General features: G+C 45.3%; 1 protein-coding gene across 6 annotated transcripts in view; it reads left to right on the forward strand.

Moving 5' to 3' along the window:
- Window positions 1–24,151, forward strand: part of IQSEC2 (IQ motif and Sec7 domain ArfGEF 2) — a 165,228-nt gene that overhangs the window by 47,473 nt on the left and 93,604 nt on the right. The window contains exon 1 of one of the 6 annotated variants that reach the window (XM_083718315.1): window positions 20,895–21,046. The exons of the other annotated variants lie outside the window; for them this stretch is intronic. Coding sequence (XP_083574441.1) covers window positions 20,910–21,046 — 137 coding nt within the window. The 5' untranslated portion in view covers window positions 20,895–20,909. Of the gene's footprint in view, window positions 1–20,894; window positions 21,047–24,151 lie in introns of those variants that run through there. 6 annotated transcript variants of the gene reach the window in all.

The following is a 24,151-nucleotide window of genomic DNA, read 5'->3' on the forward strand; positions in this document are numbered from 1 at the left end:
TAAAATAACCTACAGGATACAGAGTTGAGTGGAAATCTCTACCACATACAGGACCCATTTAATAATTCCTTAAGATACATCCTTGGGAAGAAAGAGAGCAATTTTGGCTTTTGCACCTATGCTATAATAGGGAACAAAAATATTCTGACATAGAAATACATGGATGGTCATTAATATTTTTTTATCCATTTATATAAAAAATATGAATATACCACCCATTATACAAAATATCAGGCATGCAACAAAATTTACAAAAGAGATAAAATACCATTAGAAACAATACAGAGTGATCATAAAAATGATTGGCATATCCTAAGATCTGAAACCATTGAATAGGCCTGTCAACATGAAGAAGGCTTCAGGAGTCTCCCGAAGGTTAGAAGTGAGGGTGCCTGATGCCTCTGCTGGAAAAGCATTCTACTGCATGGTGCCAGTGGGCAGCTGAAGTCATTTGGGCTTCTGAAACATGGGGGACAACTAACAGGGTTCGGAAGATCTCAGTGATTGAGCTGGCATCCAAGGGCTCAAGCAGTCCTTAAGATAACTTGGGCCCAAGTTCTTCAGGGCTTTGCATAGCAACACAAGAACTTTGGGGCTGTCCCAGGAGCATGCAGCTTATTGAATGGAATGCTCCTTTGATGGCTGCATATGATGCATCATAGAGAAAAATTTCCATGCAATTCACTTGTAGACTCCAAAACAGGCGTTAGCAAACTTTTTCAGCAGGGGGACGGTCCAGTCTCCCTCAGACCTTGGGGGGGGGCAGACTATATTCTTTTGTGGGGAGGAAATGAAAGAATTCCTATGCCCCACAAATAACCCAGAGATGCATTTTAAATAAAAGGACACATTCTACTCATGTAAAAACACACTGATTCCTGGACTGTCCACGGGCCGGATCCGGCCCCTGGGCCTTAGTTTGCCTACCCATGCTCCAAAACATAACTTTATTGCTAACCTCTTTATTGCTAAATTTCCTAAACTTTTCTTAAAATATGCTAAAGATGCAGGATGGCAATGGCTTTGCTGAACAAACTATGCAATGGAAACCCCAATGACATTCTTACTGGTGAGGTCTGTTTTGTTCTTGATCGATGTTGAATGTAATGTTGGACACCATCCCAGAGCAGTTGATGCATCTGGGTCTCTCTGACCTAAACTACTGCACAGCTAGATATCAAGCTTTGAACTATGCTGAAAAGGAAGAGGGGGAAGATTAATATCATGCACATGAATTCTCCCTGTTCATGCATTCATATAATAATACATTGGCAACACTTGAGCCACAGGTAAGGCTCTGAATTTTCATAAATTGCTCCCGTACAAATGGCCTAATAATACTGATTCTGAATGCAAAATGTAAAATGGTAGGGAGAGCTATAAGATGTGCTGATGTGCTCTGGATTAGTTCCTGCAAAATAAATGTATAAAAATATCTAGTGGATAAAATAAAGCATGGGCATAAACCAACTGCTCCCTGCCAGTAGGGACCCCCACAAGCATTCTCCTGAACCGCTGTTCTATTGAGCCTTACCTTCCTCTCTATCAACCCCCATCCAAGTAGGCAGAAGTCCACTAGATGGGTACAAATTGGATGTGCAGGGCCCTGCAGAGTGGGATGATTTTAAATCAGCAAGGTAATAAGGGCTGATTTGATCAGTGATTTAATTCCAACCTCAGACTTCACATATTCAGACCCTATTTTAGCGGGACATCACGCATTTCAGAAGCCCACCCCAATTTCTGATTGGCTCTGTGAATGTCCCGCTTTCCCCCACTTAGCCGGTGGTGGCAACTGGCACAAACATATTTTTTTGCAAGCAGAACCAGGAAGTCTGCACCTTTTCCTATCTCTCTGAGGTGCCTGCATGGTGCTCATCATCCACCACAGAGGCTGCTACCTCGACTTCTCCAAGTGTTGGCCGGGCTGGTGCCCAGCAAGCTGCCCATGAACAGGGGGGAAAGACTCCCTGAGGGGGTTTCTGCTGGGACTTCCTTAGCGAGTCTCTCTCTCCCTCTCCCCTTCCCGGCTTTGGGGTCTGTCATATACTCTGCATACCTCAGTGCTAGGATCCTCACCCCACCCAAGTGTATTACCCGTTGATTGCAATTAAGCGGACTTTATTTTGCAATATTAGAAAGATCTAAGAAAAGAAAGAGCTTGCTAATAAAAAGGATCCCCTAAGCTCTCTCAGTCCTAATTAAAAGTTCTTTGTCTAAGGCCAATGGGCATTTGGAGAGCTAGTGTGGAGATTAACCAAATGGGTACCTTAGAATGTAAGTTAAAACACACTGCTCTTGAGTAAGGTCATGGGGAAAACCCCTCTCCATTTTCGGGTGCGTGCGTGTGCGGGTGCCCGAAGCGCCGCGTCTCTCCCAGGAGAGAGCCCCTGCAGTGTGGTGCCCAATGCTCCCCACCTGCCCTAGCTACGCCTCTGGGTGTGTCCCGTTTTATACATCTTGAAATCTTAGCAGGCTGAAGAATCCCTAGTAAAGAAAGTGGGAGGAAAGAGTGGAGGAAATGGCTGAAGCACTTGGCACCCCACTTCCCCCCTAAAAGCTTTGCTCCTTTCCTTTGATCACCACACCCCTTGGATTTTCATATTGTATTTCTTTTTGCCATTGTGCAACCCCCAAACCCAGGAGATAATTATACATCCTTTAGAAGGCATCTGAAGGCAGCCCTGTATAGGGAAATTTTTAAATGTTTAATGCTTTATTATGTTTTTAATGTTGGAAGCTGCCCAGAGTATAAATAATAAAATTATTGCTGTTGTTGTGTATTATTATTGAATAGGATGTCCCTATTTTCCTTGGAGAAATGTTGGAGGGTATGCATGTTTCCTGAAAAAACCATGCATACTAATTGGTAGCTTTAACAATTAAAACATGTCTGTTTGTAACTGAGCCTGTACACTACTCAGTAGCATAATCTGAAACGTCTTGTAGTGCAACCTCATGCCTTTTGCGCTAGAGAATTTTTATTTGCTTAGGGGAGCAATTGTGAAAATAAGGATTTCTTTAGTGACATAGAGCAGGGTTATTAAGAGAGCGTTCCACATTATCAGTGGTGGCTGGCTACAGGGCAGCACACCTAGCTGGGGCTCAGTTGAGAGACTTGTGTCCATGCAACTAGGTTTGTTAGTGCAATGGTGTAAAATGACTGTTGAAAATAGCTAAGCAAAACAGGAATGAAAGGCTCCAACAAAGGAGGAAGTGGGACATTGAGACCAATTACTGAAAGACCAAAAGCTCTTTAACAAGGTGCAAGCTTTTGTGCATGGGGAAGACTGAGTGTGGTGAACATTGACAGATCATGGGATTGTACCAGGTCCTTCATCATTTTTAATAGCACACTGCCCAGAAAAGCTGCTGTTCTGGAAATGGCTCCTTTAGGTGGCTTGTGTTGCTCCAGTACAAAAAGCCAAGTCAGACAACCAAGCTGCCTCCAAGTGTCATCTGTATCAATCACCTAAATGATGAGAAAGAAAGAAAGAAAGAAAGAAAGAAAGAAAGAAGGAAGGAAGGAAGGAAGGAAGGAAGGAAGGAAGGAAGGAAGGAAAGAAAGAAAGAAAGAAAGAAAGATTGACTTCTGAAGTGCAAAAAGGGAACTAAAGCAATTGCCTGGGCTCAGTGTCTGCAATACATTTGCAAAGTCAATCTTGTCAGAAGATCCCAATCTGATCCTTGTGGCAAATTAGAGTTACCTGCAGATGACCTGTCAGAAAAGATTTTGATACTTGTAAGAAAAGTGGTTCTGCTTATCTCTGTCTTTTTCTTTCTGGCCATCAAATATAATTTGCACAGGCATGTTTGGCTAGGCAGGCTAGTAAAAAATGTCCATAGGCTAGCAACTTTTTTTGGACTTAATTTTCAAGACTAGTAACATTATCATGCCATTCTCACTGTATTCAGTTTTACGCCCACAGACATCATCTGCATAATAGACTATAAATGCCATACTTCACTCATTTCTCCATCTCCAAAACGCACACTTTATGTTCTTGCATAATGGGTGCATCCATCATGGACATCTTTCTGTGCAGCTCTTGTTCATTTGCAATGCCGTTTTATGCATGAGTACTTCCAAGTAGACTGTATGCAACAGGGTCTCCAAGACCTGCCTAGGAGCCCCTCTCGTGGAATCTACACATGCTTATTTTTGTACACACATGTGCAGACATGCATTTGAATGCCAAGCTATTTATTCACCAACAGCTCCATTTCAAAAGCCAGCTCAGGTTGCTTAGTAACAATGTTATAGTTTGCTGCTCGCTTACAAAGCTTCATGTACTTTAAAAGTGAGGGAATTAATAGCTGAGGACATTCTAAACCTTGCGTTGCCTGTCTTAAAAACACGTTTTTAAAACCCGTCTTCCAAAGCAAGGAAGCACAACATTCCAACATAGCAAATACTTTGCCTGGATGGCCATTTTGCACAAGAAATATAAAGTGCCCCCTTCAGACATGCCATTTAGAAAGAGCCAGGAGCAGGCCTGAGTTTATTACATCTGACTATTCTTTAGAAGCAACTATACATGTACAGTATCTGGCAAACTTGCCAGTTCACAAACTGAATGGCAATTGTTACATGCACTAGGAATGCATAGGAAAGAGTTGTTGTGAAGAGGGGGGAGGGGTGGGGGTGGTTTCAGCTCTTGCATTGCCTTTCTCCTGTCCTTAACCCTTCCTGCCTACCTCGATTCTGCCCCTTCCCTGTCCATCATCCACTCACGCTGTCAGCACCCACACTCTGTTGTCTTCACTCCCACCTCATCTCCGTGCAGTAGCATTATTCATCTTTGAAATGTTCAGTGCACAACAGCTCAGAGTATGACAAAAGGGACAGTGTTGGGAACTGGCTATTATAGAGGATGTATAGAGCTATTTTGCAAAACGCTTGACCATCTTTGTATTTACCCTCACACCAAGATCATTGCTGTTCTCATTTTACAGATGGGGAACTGAGTCTGGCAGAGAGTGACTTGCCCACGGCCATACATAAAGGCCATAGCAGTCGGGCTCACAAGATTCAGCATCCGCTGGGCACACTTAAGCCTCTTGTTTTGTGTCCTGTTCTTAGTGGATCCCGTGAGAGCAGCCCTTCCTCTTCTGCCTGATCTTCTTCCAAATATTCAAAAACTCTCAACAGATCCCCCTTTAATCTGTCCTCTGGGCTAAACATGCCAGTTTCCTCCAGCCTTTCCTCCTGCGATTTGTCTTCTAGACATTTGTCAACCTCACATCTCTTCTCTGAATCCTTTCCAGTTGATCAGCATCCCTTTTGAATTGTGATGCTGAGAAATGAACACTGTTCTTCAAAGGAGATCTTACCTGAGCCCAACTTTGAGCTACTTCCTGAGATTCGGATACATACAATTTTTGCTTCAGTATTATTCTGTGGACTTGTGCACCTTCCTGTTCATTGGTCTAAAGTTACCTTTGCAAAAACAAGTTAACCTAATTGTTTCTGTTGGGAATATTTGATCAGAATGGTGTGTGATTTTACTGATTAATGTTCAAAATTGTGAGGTTTGGGCTATGCAGCATACTTGTCTCCTTTTCATATTGTCCCCTGGTTCAAAATGGTTTGGTAGACTTTAGAAATATATATTTTAATCTAGTAAAATGTGTTCCACACCCGTAGCCCTAGTTATTTTGAAGTGTTAAATTACCAGGGAAAGGTACCCTATCCTAAAAGGCTTACAACTTTCAGGATGTATTAGAGCAGTGGTTCCCAATTAGCTAATTACTGAGGACCCCCTATTTTTCAAAAGCAAGCCACAGACCCCCCCTACTTTTGAAAATTTTGATAACTCTATGGTAGTTACCTCTGCAAAGCATTTTTTAAAACATAATGTTAGGTAGCTCCTAATAAGTAAAGGATTTTAGGTATACTAAAAAAGCAGACTAGGGCTGAGCAGTATCTGGTTTTTAACATTGTGATATATCAGCAGCTAAACATTGCAATGTAGGGACGCGGGCAGCACTGTGGTCTAAACCACTGAGCCTAGGGCTTGTCGATTGGAAGGTTGGCGGTTTGAATCCCTGCAACGGGGTGAGCTCCCGTTGCTCGGTCCCAACTCCTGCCAACCTAGCAGTTCGAAAGCATGCCAGTTCAAGTAGATAAATAGGTACCACTATGGCAGGAAGGTAAACAGTGTTTCTGTGCGCTGCTCTGGTTTCGCCAGAAGCGGCTTAGTCATGCTGGCCACATGACCTGGAAAAACTGTCTGTGGATTAATGTCAGCTCCCTCGGCCAGTAAAGCGAGATGGGCGCCATAACCCCAGAGTCGTTCACGACTGGTCTTAACTGTCAGGGGTCCTTTACCTTTACCTTTTAAACACTGCAATATATATATCACAATGTCTGAAATCAGGCATGGGGATGCGGGAAGGAGCAGCCACAGAGATCGGATGGGTGGGGGAGAGGAAGTGGAGTCACCTCCACCACATGGTTTGAGTGGGAAGGGATGGGGGTGCATCAACCCACCATCTGTGGGGCAGCCAGCTGTGACAGCCAGCAAAGATGCACATCCACTGTGGCTGCTGCTGCTTTCCTGCTGACTGAGAAAAGCTGCTCTGCCCCAGTGCCAGGGGAAGTGAGGGCAATCAGCTGCCCTGGTCTCCCTCATCAGCGTGAGAGAAGGCAGCTCAGATCAGCAGGTTGAGATCATCGTGCGATATCAGCGGTGCCTTGGAATTGATTGCCCTGCTCTCCCTTGTGCCAAGAGTGATATATTGCTGCGTGTTGTCAAAATTGTTATTGCGGTGTGATTTCAAAACCAGTTTTGCCCAATATATTGAAAAATTGCACAGCGCTAAAACAGAACATAAAATTTGTGACATTACCATGGAAAATGACAAAAAAAATTGTTGGGGGGAGGCAAGGGATGGGGCCTCAGGCTCCCTGGCTGCATTCCATGGATCCCCGGGGGTCCCTGGACCCCTAATTGAGAACCACTGTATTAGGGAATATTTCCCCCTCTATAATCCTTCTTAGTTGTTCATATGGTCAAGTGAGATTTTGCTTCAAGTCTTATCTATGCGAGGAGCCCTGAGAAGGAGAGTACAGAAGGAGGCCCTGTCTCTGCTGGCATCACAGCTAGGGAATGCTCTCCTTAGAGAGCTTCATATTGAGTCCTTCCCTTGCTTTGAGAATGTTAGATAAAACTCACCTGTTCCGCCTGGGATTTGATGTGTCTTGAGAAGGTTTGAGTGTTGTTGCTCTTAACTTGGGCGGGGGATAGAATTGGTTCTTTGAATTGTTTTATTATGATGATTGTTGTTTTGTAATTTGTAATTTTATTGTGGTTCTACATTGCTTCAATTATTTGTGGAGAAGTGACTAATAAATGTAGTCAGTCAGTAAATAAACTGCTTTCTGCAAAAAACAACAGTATCTAGTTGTCAAAAATATCAGCAAATTCCAGATGAATTGAACTTGACTTTGAAGTCACCAACCATACACAGTGCCATAGCTTTTGAAGTGGCTTTTTTCCTGCCCATACGACAAGTGTTTCACTTTTCTTTTCTTTTTCTTTTGAGACTGTCCCCCCAATTCTACACATCCCCAGGGTGTTGGGATACACATATACACACGCCCAACCTCAGACTAATCATCTGGTGGGCAAATGAATAGATTTCTGGATGCAGCAGCATACACACTTCTTCTGTTGTTGCACATGAGAATCTGTGTATCGGGGCAAATGGACAATAAACATGACAAGTGGGACTGTTAACCAAATGTTGGCATGTGGAGGGCTGCTGCTCAGGGTTCCGTTTCCCCTTCCCTTTGTCAGTCAGCATTCCCTGTCTACTGAGTACACCTAGTCCTCATTGGGCTGCTTTTGGGGTCACTACTTAGAATTAGTTTCGTAAATATTTTTCTTTCTTTCTGCAAATCTTGGACTTCCATTTTATGCATTTTGCCAACCCAAGGACTTGCTCATGCAAAAGTGTTTGCTCCCCTACTGTTTACAGTTTTCCCTGTCCCAATGGCTAGCATTCTGTAGTAACTGAGCATGCTCAGTCCTCCTTGGACCACTCTCAGTTCCATCCCTTAGTGTAAGACAGGAAAGGACCTATCCAGATGGTGACATGGTTCTCGCTTTACTTCTTTGATCTATGCGTCTGTTACAAAGAAAAACTGTATTTTGCAAACTTCAGGATTACCCCAGTATCTGCCTCTTGTGCGTGGCTGTTGCTGTTTTCACTGCATAACCGACAGCACTCAAATAACATACCGGTAATCAGAATATAGCATATGACACACAGCCCAAGGGCTGCTATCGGCAACATTTGACACCCCCCAAGCCCCGGTGCTGCCTTCCCAAAACTGGGTAAGAAAGGTGCTGGGCTTTGGGATGGAGGTGTGTGTGGGGGGGGAGCTCTCACAGGGCCCTAGAGTCCTTCAACCTCCTTTCTAAAGCCTAGTTAGCATTTCCCCTGCTTTGGGAAGAAGTGGGAGGGCTCTAGGACCTGGCCAGAGCCTTGCACCTCCTTCCCAAAGCCCAATGCCTCATTTATCTGTCTATGGGAAGGCAGCATAAGAGCTGTGTGGGTGTCAAATCCCACCAGAATGGCAAGGCAGTGTGTGGCCTGAGGGTTCTGTGTCAAAATACTCTTGTGTTCTGCTTAGTATGGAAAGTTGGACTGCCCTGGCATATGAGATAATGATTTATGTGGAAGAGCTGCTGTTCCCTTCTCTGCACCTTTGAAGCCCACTGTCTTGTGATGCAGCAGAGCCTACCTGAAAGAGAGAGAGAGAGAGAGACCACCTGTCCTCAGGCTACTGCTTGTTTACTAGAATGGCAGATCATTCCTAAGGTCTCAGCACTCATGACCACCACCATCAAAGTGTTTCAGAAAGCACTGATCTACAGTTAGAGAGCTGGGCCTTAAGGACAGACTCTCCAAGTGTCCCTATTTTCCAGGGACAACTCTGATTTGGAGAAGCCTTCCCAGATTCTGATTTGATCCCAGAATGTCCCGCTTTTCCTTAGGATGTCTCTATTTTCATCAGAGAAATGTACTTTAATCACCCCCCATGTCCCTCCAATCCAGGCATAGGCAAACTCCCCCCCGCCCCGATGTTTGGGACTACAATTCCCATTATTCCTAGCCAACAGGACCAGTGGTCAGGGAAGATGGGAATTGTATTCCTAAACATCTGGGGGGGGCAGAGTTTGCCTATACCTGCTCTATTCATTGTAAAAAGCAACATAGGCTTTTGAACAACCCTTCCCTACATTGGCTCCCAGTACGTTTCTGAGCACAATTCAAAGTGCTGGTGCTGACCTTTAAAGCCCTAAACGGCCTCGGCCCAGTATACCTGAAGGAGCGTCTCCACCCCCATCGTTCTGCCCGGACGCTGAGGTCCAGCACCAAGGGCCTTTAGGTGGTTCCCTCACTGCGAGAAGCAAAGCTATAGGGAACCAGGCAGAGGGCCTTCTCGGTAGTGGCGCCCACCCTGTGGAACGCCCTTCCAGCAGATGTCAAAGCAATAAATAACTACCTGACATTCAGAAGACATCTTAAGGCAGCCCTGTTCAGGGAAGTTTTTAATCTGTGATATTTTAGTGTATTTTTTGGTTTCTATGGAAGCCGCCCAGAGTGGCTGGGGAGGCCCAGCCAGATGGGCGGGGTACAAATAATAATAAAATAAATAAATAAATAAATAAATAAATAAATAAATATAAATAAATAAATATTATTCCCTTATTACTCACCTCAGCACCAAAACACAGGCAAATGGGAGAACATTGCATTTTACAAGAGGGCAGCAGAGAAGGAAGAGAATTTGCCTTGTTTTGCCGTCCCCGTCCGTCCCCCTCCCCCGCTGAAGCAGCTGACTGAAGGAGGGAGTCCGTTGGGAATGAGTGTGGCCCAACTTGGAAAGCTGTAAGCAAGGGTTGGCATTGAGATTGGCATGGCAGGGCATCTGCTGAGGGCCCACTGGCAAGAGCCCCCAGTGATGAGGTAGACTCATGGAAAAGGAGGGTGTCTTCCCAAAACCCTCCCAAACCTGGAGCCAACACTGCTTCTGGGAACCAGCTGAATCTTTGCTCTGCCAGTTGCCTTTCCCTCAAACTCCCTTCTCAAGAGGAAAGGTCGGCACCCCTGACATGGATGTTGCTGACGGTTGTTCCACTTGCTTTAGCCTGTGATTCACCCTCCTATAGTGTATACACCTGGCAAAGCAGACATTTGTGTGATCATCAGGAGAGCCTTCTTGGAACTGACCAAGGGCCTGTCTGGTCCAGCATTCTGTTCCCACAGTGACCAAGCAGGTTCTTTGGGAAGCCTGCTAGCAGGCTATGAGGACACAAAAGCATTTTCTACTGGAGACAGCATTTTGGTGCCATGGCTAGTAACCATTGATAGTGGTATCCTTCATTAATTTCTCCACTCCCCACTTTAAAGCAATCCAAATTGGTGGCCATCACTAGATTTTGTGGGAATGAATTCCATAGTTCAACTATATGCTGTATGAAAGAGTAGTTTCTTTTGTGTGTCCCCATTCAGTGACATTGGATGCCCCAACTTCTAGCATTCTGAGAGAGGGAGAAAAACTTACTTGTATCCCATTTTTCCCCACAAGGGATGGTGTGTATGTGGGGGTACATGGAAGCCATTTGCTGTAAATTTCATGTAGAAAATTAATCTTGTGTGAAGCAGCCCTCAAGGACAGGATTCTGGGCAAAAGCATTGGATCTGGTCCAATATGTTTGCTTGTATACTTTCTCTATCTATTGCCTCTGGGTATTCAAATGATATTTAAGTAAATTAATTAATGACAGTATGTTAGCTTTAAAAAAGCAACCCTGAGACTATCATGTGCTGTAACTTTTTTAAAAAAGAACAGTAAGGAAAGCATTTAAAATCATTAAAAGCACAAATGTAACATATGCAGGTAAATAAATGCTGCAAAATATATTGTGCTTTTAAAAAAGCATATGTGCTAGTAAACGGTATAAAGCAAAGTATTTGAGAGATGCTCAGTATAAACTATATGTTTGTGTTTAAGCAGTATTAATTATCCAATGTTCGTTCTAAAATTGGCTGCCTGCAAGAGCAAAAATAGCTGTGGATTCCATGAGTATTCCGGTTATATAATGAAAATTCTACTTGTGCAATAGTGGGTGTGCCTGTATTCAAAGCAGGTTTAAATTTTGCGACAGCCTTGCAAATAAGCCTGCAAAAGTTAATTTCCCACAGAAATATTTCCTAGCCTGCTTGTCCAGACGTGTCTATTGACTTACATAAGACTAGAGCCTCTGCATCAGGCCAGTGGCCCATGTAATCCAGCATCTTGCTCTCCCAGTGGCCAACCAGATGCCTCTGGGAAGCCTGCCAGCCTCCCTCTGGGGAGCACAACAAGGGCTCTCCCATCCTGTGGGTTCCAGCAAGCGGTCTTCAGAAGCGTAGTGCCTCTGACTGTAGAGGCAGATTGCAGCTATCGTGGCTAGTGAGAGTGAACACTGATAGCCTTCCTGTCCATGAATTCGGCTAACCCCCTTTTAGATCTCTCTAGGTTGCCTCTTCTGGAAGTGAATTCCATAGTTTAACTTTGCACTGTGTGAAGACGGACTTCCTTTTGTCTGTCCTGATTCTTATAACGTTCAGTTTCTTTGACTATTCAAGAGTTCTAGTATTATGAGTGAGGAGAGAAGAAAAATCTCTATCCATTTTCTCTATGCCATGCACATTTTTATGCTCTTCTCTCATGACGCCTCTCGCTCGCCTTTTTTCTAGAGCTAAAAAGCCTCCAAGTGCTGTAATTGGAAGGGTTTCTCCTATGGACTGGCATCTGACCACCGAAGAGTCCATTTGCAGCTCCCCCTGCCCACTCAGCTTGAATAGGGGCTGGAATCTGGACGGCATCATGAGCTGCCAGCACTCAGACGTGAATAGGGAGCAACTACAGGCTGGTATCTAAAACCATCAGCCAGCCCCAGGGTCCATCTGCAGCTTTATCTTTTTTTTTAAAAAAAGATGAAATCAGCCATCAGCTTGCAATGACTGTCCATTTTTATGAAGGTGCCATGCTGTAAAAATTATGTAAGTGGGACCTACAACAAAATGTTGCAGTGCAGGATTCCAGCCAGTCAGACATGTCCTCTTCCAGGATTATTTTATTCCACACTTACTTACTTTGCCAAACATTTATTAGGCATTACAAATATAGGCCATCATAAAACATCTATATATAATTTTTTTAAAATACATACAAATAGCCATGTAAAAATATGTAGTAATGAGAAATTCATTAGAGTTTCTTCCCGCTAAATAGTGCCATTCACCACTCTGAGAACTACTATTGATAAAAACTCAGCCACCATGCAGTTACTACCGGGTTAACGTCAGACAGATAGAACCTGATGTTTTCATTGTGCCGTGATGTTTGTTGTTGTTGTTTAGTCGTTTAGTCGTGTCTGCCTCTTTGTGACCCCCTGGACCAGAGCACGCCAGGCCCTCCTGTCTTCCACCGCCTCCCGCAGTTTGGTCAAACTCATGCTGGTAGCTTCGAGAACACTGTCCCACCATCTCGTCCTCTGTCATCCCCTTCTCCTTGTGTCCTCCATCTTTCCCATCATCAGGGTCTTTTTCAGGGAGTCTTCTCTTCTCATGAGGTGGCCAAAGTCTTGGAGCCTCAGCTTCAGGATCTGTCCTTCCAGTGAGCACTCAGGGCTGATTTCCTTCAGAATGGAGAGGTTTGATCTTCTTGCAGTCCATGGGACTCTCAAGAGTCTCCTCCAGCGCCAGAATTCAAAAGCATCAATTCTTCGGCGATCAGCCTTCTTTATGGTCCAGCTCTCCCTTCCATACATCCCTACTGGGAAAACCATAGCTTTTACTATACGGACCTTTGTTGGCAAGGTGATGTCTCTGCTTTTTAAGATGCTGTCTAGGTTTGTCATTGCTTTTCTCCCAAGAAGCAGGCATCTTTTAATTTCGTGGCTGCTGTCACCATCTGCAGGGATCATGGAGCCCAATAAAGTAAAATCTCTCACGGCCTCCATTTCTTCCCCTTCTATTTGCCAGAAGGTGATGGGACCAGTGGCCATGGTCTTCGTTTTTGTGATGTTGAGCTTCAGACCATATTTTGTGCTCTCCTCTTTCACCCTCATTAAAAGGTTCTGTAATTCCTCCTCACTTTCTGCCATCAAGGTTGTGTCATCTGCATATCTGAGGTTGTTGATATTTCTTCCAGCAATCTTAATTCCGGCTAGGGATTCATCCAGCCCAGCCTTTCGCATGATGAATTCTGCATATAAGTTAAATAAGCAGGGAGACAATATACAGCCTTGTCGTACTCCTTAGCCAATTTTGTTCCATATCCAGTTCTAACTGTAGCTTCTTGTCCCACATAGAGATTTCTCAGGAGACAGATTTGGTGATCAGGCACTCCCATTTCTTTAAGAACTTGCCATAGTTTGCTGTGGTCGACACAGTCGAAGGCTTTTGCATAGTCAATGAAGCAGAAGTAGATGTCTTTCTGGAACTCTCTAGCTTTCTCCATAATCCAGCGCATGTTTGCAATTTGGTCTCTGGTTCCTCTGCCTCTTCTAAATCCAGCTTGCACTTCTGGGAGTTCTCGGTCCACATACTGCTTGAGCCTTCCTTGTACAATTTTAAGTATACGTGATTTTAAGCCGTGATGTTAGACTACCCAAAAATGGGATAGTATGCGTTTGCGTAGCTCTTTGTGCAGCGGTCAGTAGAAAAGAATATGTTCTATTGTATCCAGCACATTCAAAAAACATCTGCAATGTTTATTGTTTCTGGGGATGTTTAAATATCTGCCCTTGACAAAAGCTGAGGCGAAAACGTTCAGTTGAGCTAACATAAAGGCCTTGTGTTGGACTGGAATTATTTATTTTGAAATATAAGTGACCCTGTTATCTGTTGTATTTATACCATTAAACTTGGGGGAGCAAATTTTATTTACAGCTGATTTGATGTTTTGTTTTTCAAATGTCCCTTAATCTGGTTTGAATATTACGATAAATGCATTGCTAACTTGAATTATACAAGAGTTCCAAGTCAATATCAATAGATCTGATTTTGCTATGTAAGCATTGGAACCATTTGGATTTATAAGAGTCCTTAAGTAAGTCAGAAAGCAGACTCAAGGGCTGGCAATGAGAATGACAATGCAAGCAGTGTTTTCCAGTGCTAGCCCACACCCAATATTCCATCGTGTGTATACCTAGTTCCGCACACATCGTCTCATACTTGATTGAACTTGAGAGTCCCAGGATACGTCTCAAGAAACTTGAGTGTATCTTATCTAAATCACTATTGTATGCTTGTATCCATATTGGGATCCCAAAAAGTAGGTGGGATGACACTTTAGCTTGAAAACTTTGAATAGCAGCTAGTATAAATTGGTTACCTTTCTGAAAATAAAAGCGAGTTGCTGCTGAAGAGGTACACTTTGCCTGCTTTATAGCACTTGTGTGATGGTTTGACCAACCTGAGTTGCTCTGGAATAAAATTCTGAGATATCTGTGCATCTTCACTTGCTTCATTACACACATATTTTCTGCCCCCAACCCAACCATCATCCAGCATTCATGCCTCTGAGCATACTCGGTCCTCACTGAGCAGTTTTTAGGTTCTCCCCTCTGAATCCCCACCCTCACAAGACTTTTTTTTACTTCCACAAACTTTGGGGTTCCCTCACTCTGCTGATACCACCCTCTTGCGTGCAGATGATGCCCTTGTCAGCTGCCTGAGGATCCACTCTCTCAGAATACCAGCCATGATGGCTGTGCTTTACCCTCACGGCTGAAAGCGGCGTTCCTCTGAATGCAGTTGCTGGGAGTCTCTAGTAGCGAGAGCCCTGTTACACTCAGATCCTCCCTGCGGGCTTTCCATAGGCATCTGGTTGGCCACTGAGAACAGGATGCTGGCCTGTAGTGGGCCATTGGCCTGATCCAGGAGGGCTCTTCTTATGATCATCTGAATGAGTTTGATGCTAGTATACAAAACATCACCTCACTTTCTGGTGGCCCCACTTTCTGTTTCTTCTCTGAACCCGTCTGCTTATAGTTCATTTTTACATAAATTGTGAAACGCTGCTACCTCCCAATGTAACGTTCACCTTTGGCCAGTCTCCATTGGGCCACTGAGGCTGGGGGATCCTCTTCCCAGGCTCTTGTGGGGCGGTGTGAGGAGGCACCTCTCTTTGGGCAGCAGGGGGAGGAAAGTTCAGAGACCAGAGGCAGCAGCTGCAGCTGCCCTGAGGACTCTCAAGGAGAGGAGGCTGAGGGAACACTCCACATGGGAGGGTGTTCAAAAAGTGTTATGGGGCTGCTGGCTGTGTAGGCAAGGGGTAACACAACTAGGCTTCTGAGCCCCACAAGAGTGCCACAGAAAGAGTGTAGTTGGTCAAGGGATCTGTGGACTCAAAAAGGTTGAAAACCTCTGGTGTACAAGGTAGAAGGTTGGACTAGGGCCTGAGAGACCTGGGTCTGCAAATACCTACTCCAGTCATGACACTTACTGGGTGACTTCAAGCTTATCACTTTCTCTGGGCCTTACCTGTCTCACAGGGTTGTTGTGAGATAAAAATTAGATGGGAGAGTATTATTATGAGAATGATGTGTGCGATAGAAAGGGGTTAAAGATACCAGTTGTAGGGAGGGAGGGAGGGAGGGAGGGAGGTGAGTCGAGACTTGGCAGAGTCAAAGGGAATGTATGGTTTTATTATGGTTTGTTGGAAAAGAATATGTAAGGAAAACAATAAAAAATTACTTTTAAAAAAAAGAAAATTAGATGGGAGGGGAGAGACCTTTGTCCATGACCCTGAGTACCTTGGAGAAGGTGGGGAATAAGTGTAGTGAATAAATAAATAAATAACCAGTCTCCGGCACCCTATGCTTGCACTAATATTTCACACTTTTTTGAAAAAAAAACACCTGAGAGTTTTCTTTTTTATTTTGGCTGGTGGTGGCAGAAGTTGCACATCCCCCAACTGTACATCTGTGGCGTGGGAGCTACCTCCATTCTACCTAATTCTAGACGTTTCAGGAATCCTGTCACTCTCTGGTGCACCTGGACACTGAGAAATGCAGAAATGGCCCCCTGGAAATTTCTTCCTTTCTATAGAGGTTTTTCCAAACATGAGAATTCATGAGAATTACCAAAAGTAGCTCAAGAGGTGGTGTGTGTGTGTGTGTGTGTGTGTGTGTGCGCGCGCGCGCTCCAGGCTCATAACCTCTTGTGCAGGTGACGGCAGGTCCTCCTCTCGTGATTCTCCCCGCAGCTTGCACAGTTCCCTCCTTCTCGTCGAGGCAGCCGTGGTCTGTGCACTGCTTGAGTGTGCTGCTGTACTCGGTGCACCTCCTCCCTGTCAGATCCAGAGTCATCGGTGAGGTCTTCATGGTGGACCCTTGGTTGGGGTGACAGGCTCAGCTGTGCCTCTTGCGTCGACCTCTCGGCAGTTTCTGTTGCCAGGGCCTCCTCCAGGGCGACCTGGAACGTTAGGTCCTTCTTAGCGTAGAGGCGCCGTTGCAGCTTCTCATCCTTCAGGCCGACGAGGCGGTCACGAAGCATGTTCTCCAATTCTGAGAAGTTGCAGAACCGGGCAGCTTGGCAGAGAGAAGTCACAAACCCAGTTATGGTTTCCCCAGGGGCTTGCCGCTTTGCGTAGAAGGCATTTCGACGAGCCACCACTGAGGGCTGCGGCGAAAAGTGCCCCTTCAGCCGTTCCATTATTGTTTTGTATGGAACAGTAGCGACGTCTTCAGGCGCAAGGAGAGCCCGGGCGATTTCAAACGTCTCCTCTCCGCAGACGCTGAAGAATATCGCCCTCTTCTTGGCGTCTTCTGCATTGGTGACCCCTTTGGCTTCTAGGAGGAAGGTGAAACGGGAGGCGTACGCTTCCCAGTCTCCAGATGCTGGGTTGAACGGCGAGAAGCTGCTGTCGGTTGCCATTCTGAGTTCCTTGGGTCCCGGGGCTGAAGCCTGGATACACGGTGCGAGGCAGCGGTGCGGCAGGTGGCGGTGCTGCGGTGCTGTGTGTGGCAGTCAGCTCAGCGGGATCCCACCTTCGTCGCCAGTGAAATATACTCAGAGTCGCAAAGTGATTTCATGCTCTTTATTCAGCTCATAGTGGTGAGGAGGGAATGAAAGTCCCCTCAAAGTATCTGCTTTATATACATTATTTACACAATGGGCTGCACATGATTGGCTAATTCCGGAATTCTACTGTAAGCCAATCAGGTTGTGGATTCACTTCTATCTGGAGCTGGATTGGGTGGCTCCTGCCGACCAATCATACTGCTGCATTGTTCTAGGACCAATCAGACTGCTGCATTCTGAATCCTATTGTTCTAGGACCAATCAGACTGCTGCATTTTGGATCCTATTGTTCTAGGACCAATCAGACTGCTGCAGTTTGGATCCTATTCAACTCAGTACATAACAGTGTTTAAATATCAGGCTGGTGGAGAAGCAGGGGTTCATTTCAGTAGCTCACTTTTGGTTTTTTACTTTTCTGTATATAGTTGCTTGTGCGGAATATTCAGAAGCATTGCAGGCAACCCTGCCACTCATGCCTAACAAGTAACATCAATTGTGTTTGATTTTTTTTGGGGGGGGTCAGCCGATGTAATATAAGGTACAACAGTCTTCACTGTTCTGCTTCTAGTTGACTTTCAAAATATGTCTTTCCTGGTCTTAGCAACTTGAGGAGGGGTTGGCTCCGTGCCCTTGCATACCGTCAACCTTCACACACACCTCTGAAATCACCTGAATGCTCCTACAGCCAATGGCTCTGTGACAATTCAGGATCTTTTAGAGCCAATGCTGCCTCAGTCCCTAAAAAGAGCCACTCCTAGGCTCTGGGCTCATTTCCAACATAACGGAGGACAAACCTGAAGTACACAGTCGACCTGACCATATGGCTCCTGCTACCTCCAGCATATTGAAACCTGTAACTCAATTGTAAAGTCTTGCTAGGGCACTGAAGCTGTGCCAACTGGCTCTCTGTTGCCGTGACTCTCATAATTAAGGTTGCCAGATGCTGCTCCAAATTGAGCTCCTATGCTTTTAAGAGCTGCATTGCAGGGAGAGGCGGATTCTCTCATTCTTTACGCTGCTGCAGTAAAAGAAGACGAAGCAGCTACCGAATCTCTCTGTGTGATGCTGCAATTATTAAAGGGAGCATCCTGCAGGACTAGGTGCTGACAACTCTGCTTCTATTTATAAATGATAAACTGAAGCAGATCAATAATCGTAAGGCATCTTGTAAAAACTAAGACTGCAAATCCAGATCTGGTATTGCAGAGTCAGTCTGGAGGATGCTCCACAGCACTCTTTTTTTAGTGCCTCAGATCCACACAACTACATCTTAGGATAGGTGCAGATGCAGTGAGGAGGGTGCTGTGTCTGTCTCTTCAGGGCAAACATAATTTTTCTGTACCTGCTTCTGGCATATTAATGAGCATGTGTCTCCTTTGGGAGACTGTTGTGAGGCTAAATTTAGGAAGGGCAGGAGGCAAATGTAATTATAGTGTGTCTGTGTTAACATTCTTATGTTAATGAATGTATCACCTTAATACTTTGCATAAGTGTATCAAAATGCGACAGACATGGGACCATTGGTGCTGGTGGCATGTCCTGATCTGTGGTGTTACAGTGGGGGTGGGGTGGGGGGAGGTGACGGCAACTACAGAGCAGCCTCTGCTCACATAAACCAAGATTAATGCTACACAGAGGGCAACAGGATGTTGGCAACACTTGGAAGAAATACAGGCTGGCATTTTGGTGCCAACAGCATTATGTGGTTGCGCAAAAACAACAACAAAAACCCTTGCATGCAAGAGGAGCCCTGATCCCACAGTAAAGACCTGTCTGAAAGCACCAAGAGTCCAACAGCGAATAAGCCAGGCTTCAGTCTATTGATCTAAATGGCCTAATCCTAAACCCAGTTATCTGAGAGTGGTAGGCCCCACCAAGCACAACAGGGCTTACTTCTGAGCAATATGCATAGCATTGCTCTGTAAATGCACAGTATCTCTTGTTGCTCTACTCTGACTACCTTCGTAAACAAATCAGCATTGAGATAACACCTTCCTTGGCTCATACTGAGCGTTTGCTGGGCATTTATGGGTGCCAGATGCATGCTAGGTGCTGCACAAAGCATACATGTGATGCAATCCCTGTGCATGGGGGAGAGACCAAGGTTTGAGCAACATGCTCCGGAAGGGGATAGGAGAAGGTCAGGAGACAAATAAGAGATGATGTGATGACCAAAACTGTGAGCTGCAAGTCCCCAAGTTCCTTGTTGGAATCTCACCTCTGTAATTCTGTCACCAAGAAGGCAGCTTTAGGCAAGCACCTGTTTGTATGTGCCCCTCCCATCACAGGGTCAGTACAACCATTTTATGCTTGTAAGGGGGGGGGGGTGTCTTGTGACTATAGCTATGCCAAGGAGAAGGACTTGTTCTCTGAAGAAAATTGTGGCTTGCATGTGTGGAAGCGGAAGAAAAGTGAATCAAAGTATTATATTCCCAGAACAGCTGCATGAATGTGCTCCCCACCCGCCTCCTTAGTCTGGCTCTCCATCTGCCTGGTTGCGCCCTTGGTTTCCCCTTGGTTGGGGGAGCTATGGCCTTCAGCTGCACTCCATCACCCTGGACAATTGCGCATGCTGCCTGGGGCTGATGGGAGCTGGTGCCTCAGGACATTGGAAGGGCACAGGTTCCCTGTCTTTGACATAAGGAGAGCCAGCCCTTGTGGGATGAATGACCAGAGTTCACACTTACAGCGGACTGAGGGCTCATCCCTGGGACTTGCCTCAGTCTTGATGCTCAACCCTGGGCTAGGTAAAGTAGTGAGTACTTTCAAGAGTGTACAGAGTGCCTGTTGCTGCTAAGCAAAATCAGCTGGGGTTAGAACTAGAGGAGCTCCAAAGCTGCAGCTGCCTAGGTGAAGCCAAGGAAATGTGAACAGCAAGAGTCTAGTGGTCGGGGTGTTTCTGTGCAGTAAACACTGCCCTCTAGTGCGTATTCCCTCAAAGGATGGGAACGCTGTGCTGAATGAAGCAAGGTGGTCATTTGCTTTCCCCCCTTTGGGATCAAAGGGCACTGAGCATTCCTAAGCAGAGATGGGGAGACTGAGAGTCCTGCCTCCCCGTGCAAAGGACAAGACACCGCTTCCTTCTCAAAGGTGGGTCCTCACCACCTCTACACCAGCCCTCGCCAATCTGGTGCTCTTCAAGATGTTGTTGGACTGCAATTTCCATCAGCTCCAGCCAACGCACCATCATGGGGTGTTCTGTGCTGGTAGGAATTGTAGTCAAACAAACAACGGGAGGCCACCAGGTTGACAAAGACTGCTCCATATCTTCTTTTCCTAGCAAAATAATATAGGTGGTTTGTAGCATTTCACTCAGTTTTTAAAATACATATTTGTATATGTTTTTGAACTGTGAACTGGGTCAGAATTGGCCTGAATATAAGCCTCACTTTCCCCCCAAATTCCAACGGTGAATGGTTAAAAGTGCGGCTTAAATTCGCAACCTTACAAAAATGGGCTTTTATGATATCGCTGCTGAAACAGACATACAGTAAAACGGAACAAAAAAATGTTTCATTGCCGAATTGCGAGCTTGAGGCTGTTCATTAACCATTTATGGGTGTGAGTGTCTGCAGAATTGTAGCAACTGAATAGAAATTTGTGATTTTAGCAATTGTACGGTAACTTTTGCTTGCAAGTTCAAAGGCTTAAATTGGCTCAGAGTTACAATTCCACCAACCTCAGCGATTTTCAGCCTGTAACCCTATTTTAAGGGAGCGGCTTATATTCTGGGATTGTCCTTTTTTTCTCCCCCCCCCCCCTTTGAATTTTACAGGTGCGACTTATTTGCAGGTGCGGCTTATATTCAAGCCAATATGATATGTCCTGATCTGTGCATTTATTTGGGACATGCAGATCAGATTGGTTTGTATTGGAATTCATGTAGACTGAATTTCTCAAACATCTTCCTTCCATCCCCTAACCTCCAATGTAGAGGCAAAGAAAACACCAGGTATGTTCAAGTTGTGCTCAGTGAATTCATGGTTATGAAAATGCCAAATGAACTGTCATTGCTCTGTGGTCTGTTACACCCTGACAAAAGAAATTGAAAGTGATAGTAATCAAGACCACAAATTCTTCCCTATGAGCCAGGAAGCAGCTTTGTACATGTACATAGAACAAATACACATACTTTCTAATTGCATGCCATCTCACCCCTTAGATCAGAAGTTCTCAAACTTTTTTCTCTGGGCCAGATTAAAAATTTGCTTGTGCCACACTGATTTTTTAAATTGATAATAAGTACTTCGGAAAACAAGGTACGCGGGTGGCGCTGTGGGTAAAACCTCAGCGCCTAGGACTTGCCGATCGCATGGTCGGCGGTTCGAATCCCCGCGGCGGGGTACGCTCCCGTCGTTCGGTCCCAGCGCCTGCCAACCTAGCAGTTCGAAAGCACCCCCAGGTGCAAGTAGATAAATAGGGACCGCTTCTAGCGGGAAGGTAAACAGCGTTCCGTGTGCTGCGCTGGCTCGCCAGATGCAGCTTGTCACGCTGGCCACGTGACCCGGAAGTGTCTGCGGACAGCGCTGGCTCCCGACCTATAGAGTGAGATGAGCGCACAACCCTAGAGTCTGGCAAGACTGGCCCATACGGGCAGGGGTACCTTTACCTTACTTTGGAAAACAAAAAGAAACAACTCTTAGCAGTGCTTGATATACAACCTAGAACACAACTACTTTATAATATGATCAGGGGACATCCAGAAAGTGTTAAAAATGCAGCTACATAAGAACATGAATCATTCCCAAAATATAATAATGATTGTCCTTGAATCTTCCCACCACACTTACCATCCGCTCCTGCTAGCAGCTAGAATAATATGATGCGCCACAGCCTTGGAGAACCACTGCCCTAGATGTTAAAATATTTGGAACTGAATAACTGGTGTACATTAAAACACTTTGAGATGTAATTGAGATCTTTCCTGCTGACCAAAAGAGACCCCCATATTTTACTATGAGTGGCTTGATACAAGCTAGTAAAGCAAAACCTCAGCCTCTCACAATGGATAGGATTGGGAAACCTTATTACTGAGTGGGTGGGATGGTTGTATACTGTGTATGTGTGCATGTGCATACACAGATTTGCCTATTTACGACTTTGGTCCTTGTAAACAAAACAACAGAGTAGATGCATCAGGTAAAAATAACAGTTAAGCGGGAGGGAATGATATAACTCTCAGATCACATGGGCAGAGGGGGGGGAGTATGTTACTTGCCATTAGTTATGCTATGTGCACGAAGCAATTGGTGTTGTCAGTACTTGCAAAGAATCTAGCAAAGGCGAATTCTGTTCTTAAGTTTATCTAGATTGGGTAATAGTGGAGAGCTAGGATGAGAGGTATGATGGTAAATTATTAAGTGCAGGAGCTCAATAGGACAGCCCTCATAGCCGTGGCTCCAAGAAGAGGCAAAGAGTGCAGGCAGCTGAGGTTCAGCTTGTAAAACATAGTGGGCATTAGGAAAAATTCTTCAGCCAGCTGAAATGCAATCTTTAGCTTTTAATTACAAAAGGAAATGAAAGCAGTGTCAGCCTCTGCTAGATTTCCTCCCTCATTCTTTGACTTCCTCTATTCTAAGCTGTTAAATCAAAAAACAAATACACTTGAAAGCCTCCTTATCACCTCATTCACTTGCCAGAAAAGAAGGCTTTGATACTTTGGTGCTCAGGCCGATAATCTTCCTGCTCTTAAAAGTCATGGAGCTGCACTCTGTCCCCCATTCTGATTCCATTACACCACTGGCCTATATTACTCCCCCCCCCCCCACACTTTCTGGAATAGGAATCAGTTTTAACTGATGAGGGGTGGGGTTGCCAGCTTTTCAATCTGCCTCTGCTGCTGTACCTTTAACAGTCACTAAATTTGCGCATCCGCATATTGCAAAAAAGTTCTCTTGTTGATTTCTGCGGATCAAGCAAGCCAGATTTTTGTGTTGGCAATGCTGAGCTGGAGAAGACAGAAGTTCTTATTTCTGTGCCTTTCTTGGTTCCCTTCCTACCACAGGTTGTGGATAGGTTTTCTGAGCAAGTTCAAACAGTGATAGAAAGAGAAACTGACAAACGAGTGGCATGTGTCAGTTGATGTATTTGGGGGTGTTTCTTTTCTATACAAATGGCCACAGTATGAATTACTGTAAGCTGGGAAGGTACAGGGGTGTTTGGACTCTTTGATGGGCTGTGGCTGCATTCACTAACACCCATTGCCAAGGTGCCAACTTGAACAAATTTTTTTTGGGGGGGGGCAGGTAAGCCCAGCCCTGCATAACTGATCACATGATGCGGTGCACGCACACCATTTGCATGGCAATACCCATCACCTTTGGGAGGTCCCAGTCCCCTCAAATATTTTATGGGGGGGGCAAAGACCCCTTGGCCCCTAGGAGTTGGCTCCTATGCCCATTGCAATGGGGGCAGGGAAATAGCAGGTTCCAAGTCCTTTCATTCTTGTTTGGTTTCTCCTGCTGTTTTGCTAAATTGTAGCGATTTGCGGGTGGCACTGTGGGTTAAACCACAGAGCCTAGGACTTGCCGATCAGAAGGTCAGCGGTTCGAATTCCCGCGACGGGGTGAGCTCCCGTTGCTCAGTCCCAGTTCCTGCCAAGCTAGCAGTTTGAAAACACGTCAAAGTGCAAGTAGATAAATAGGTACCACTCCGGCGGGAAGGTAAACGGCGTTTCTGTGCGCTGCTCTGGTTCGCCAGAAGCGGCTTAGTCATGCTGGCCACATGACCCAGAAGCTGTACACCGGCTCCCTTGGCCAGTAAAGGAAGATGAGTGCCACAACCCCAGAGTTGGCCACGACTGGATTTACCTTTACCTAGCGATTTGCTGCTGGGTCAAGCATTACACTTCCCGTATTATTTTATGTACTTTTCTCTTTTGATGAGTCTGTTCATTTCAAACAAAATTGCTATAGGCTGAAAAATGATTTTCTAAAATGGTCTAATGAGATTGAGTACTGTAGTTCCTTCAGAGGGAAGCGCCGTCTGGGTCACTTTGCGTCTCTTCCCCCTCCGCCCGCACCAGCTCCACACCAGCTCTCAAAGATCCTGCCAACAA

Source organism: Podarcis gaigeae, assembly GCF_964106915.1.
Source record: "Podarcis gaigeae genome assembly, chromosome: 17".
In the NCBI taxonomy this organism is placed as follows: domain Eukaryota; kingdom Metazoa; phylum Chordata; class Lepidosauria; order Squamata; family Lacertidae; genus Podarcis; species Podarcis gaigeae.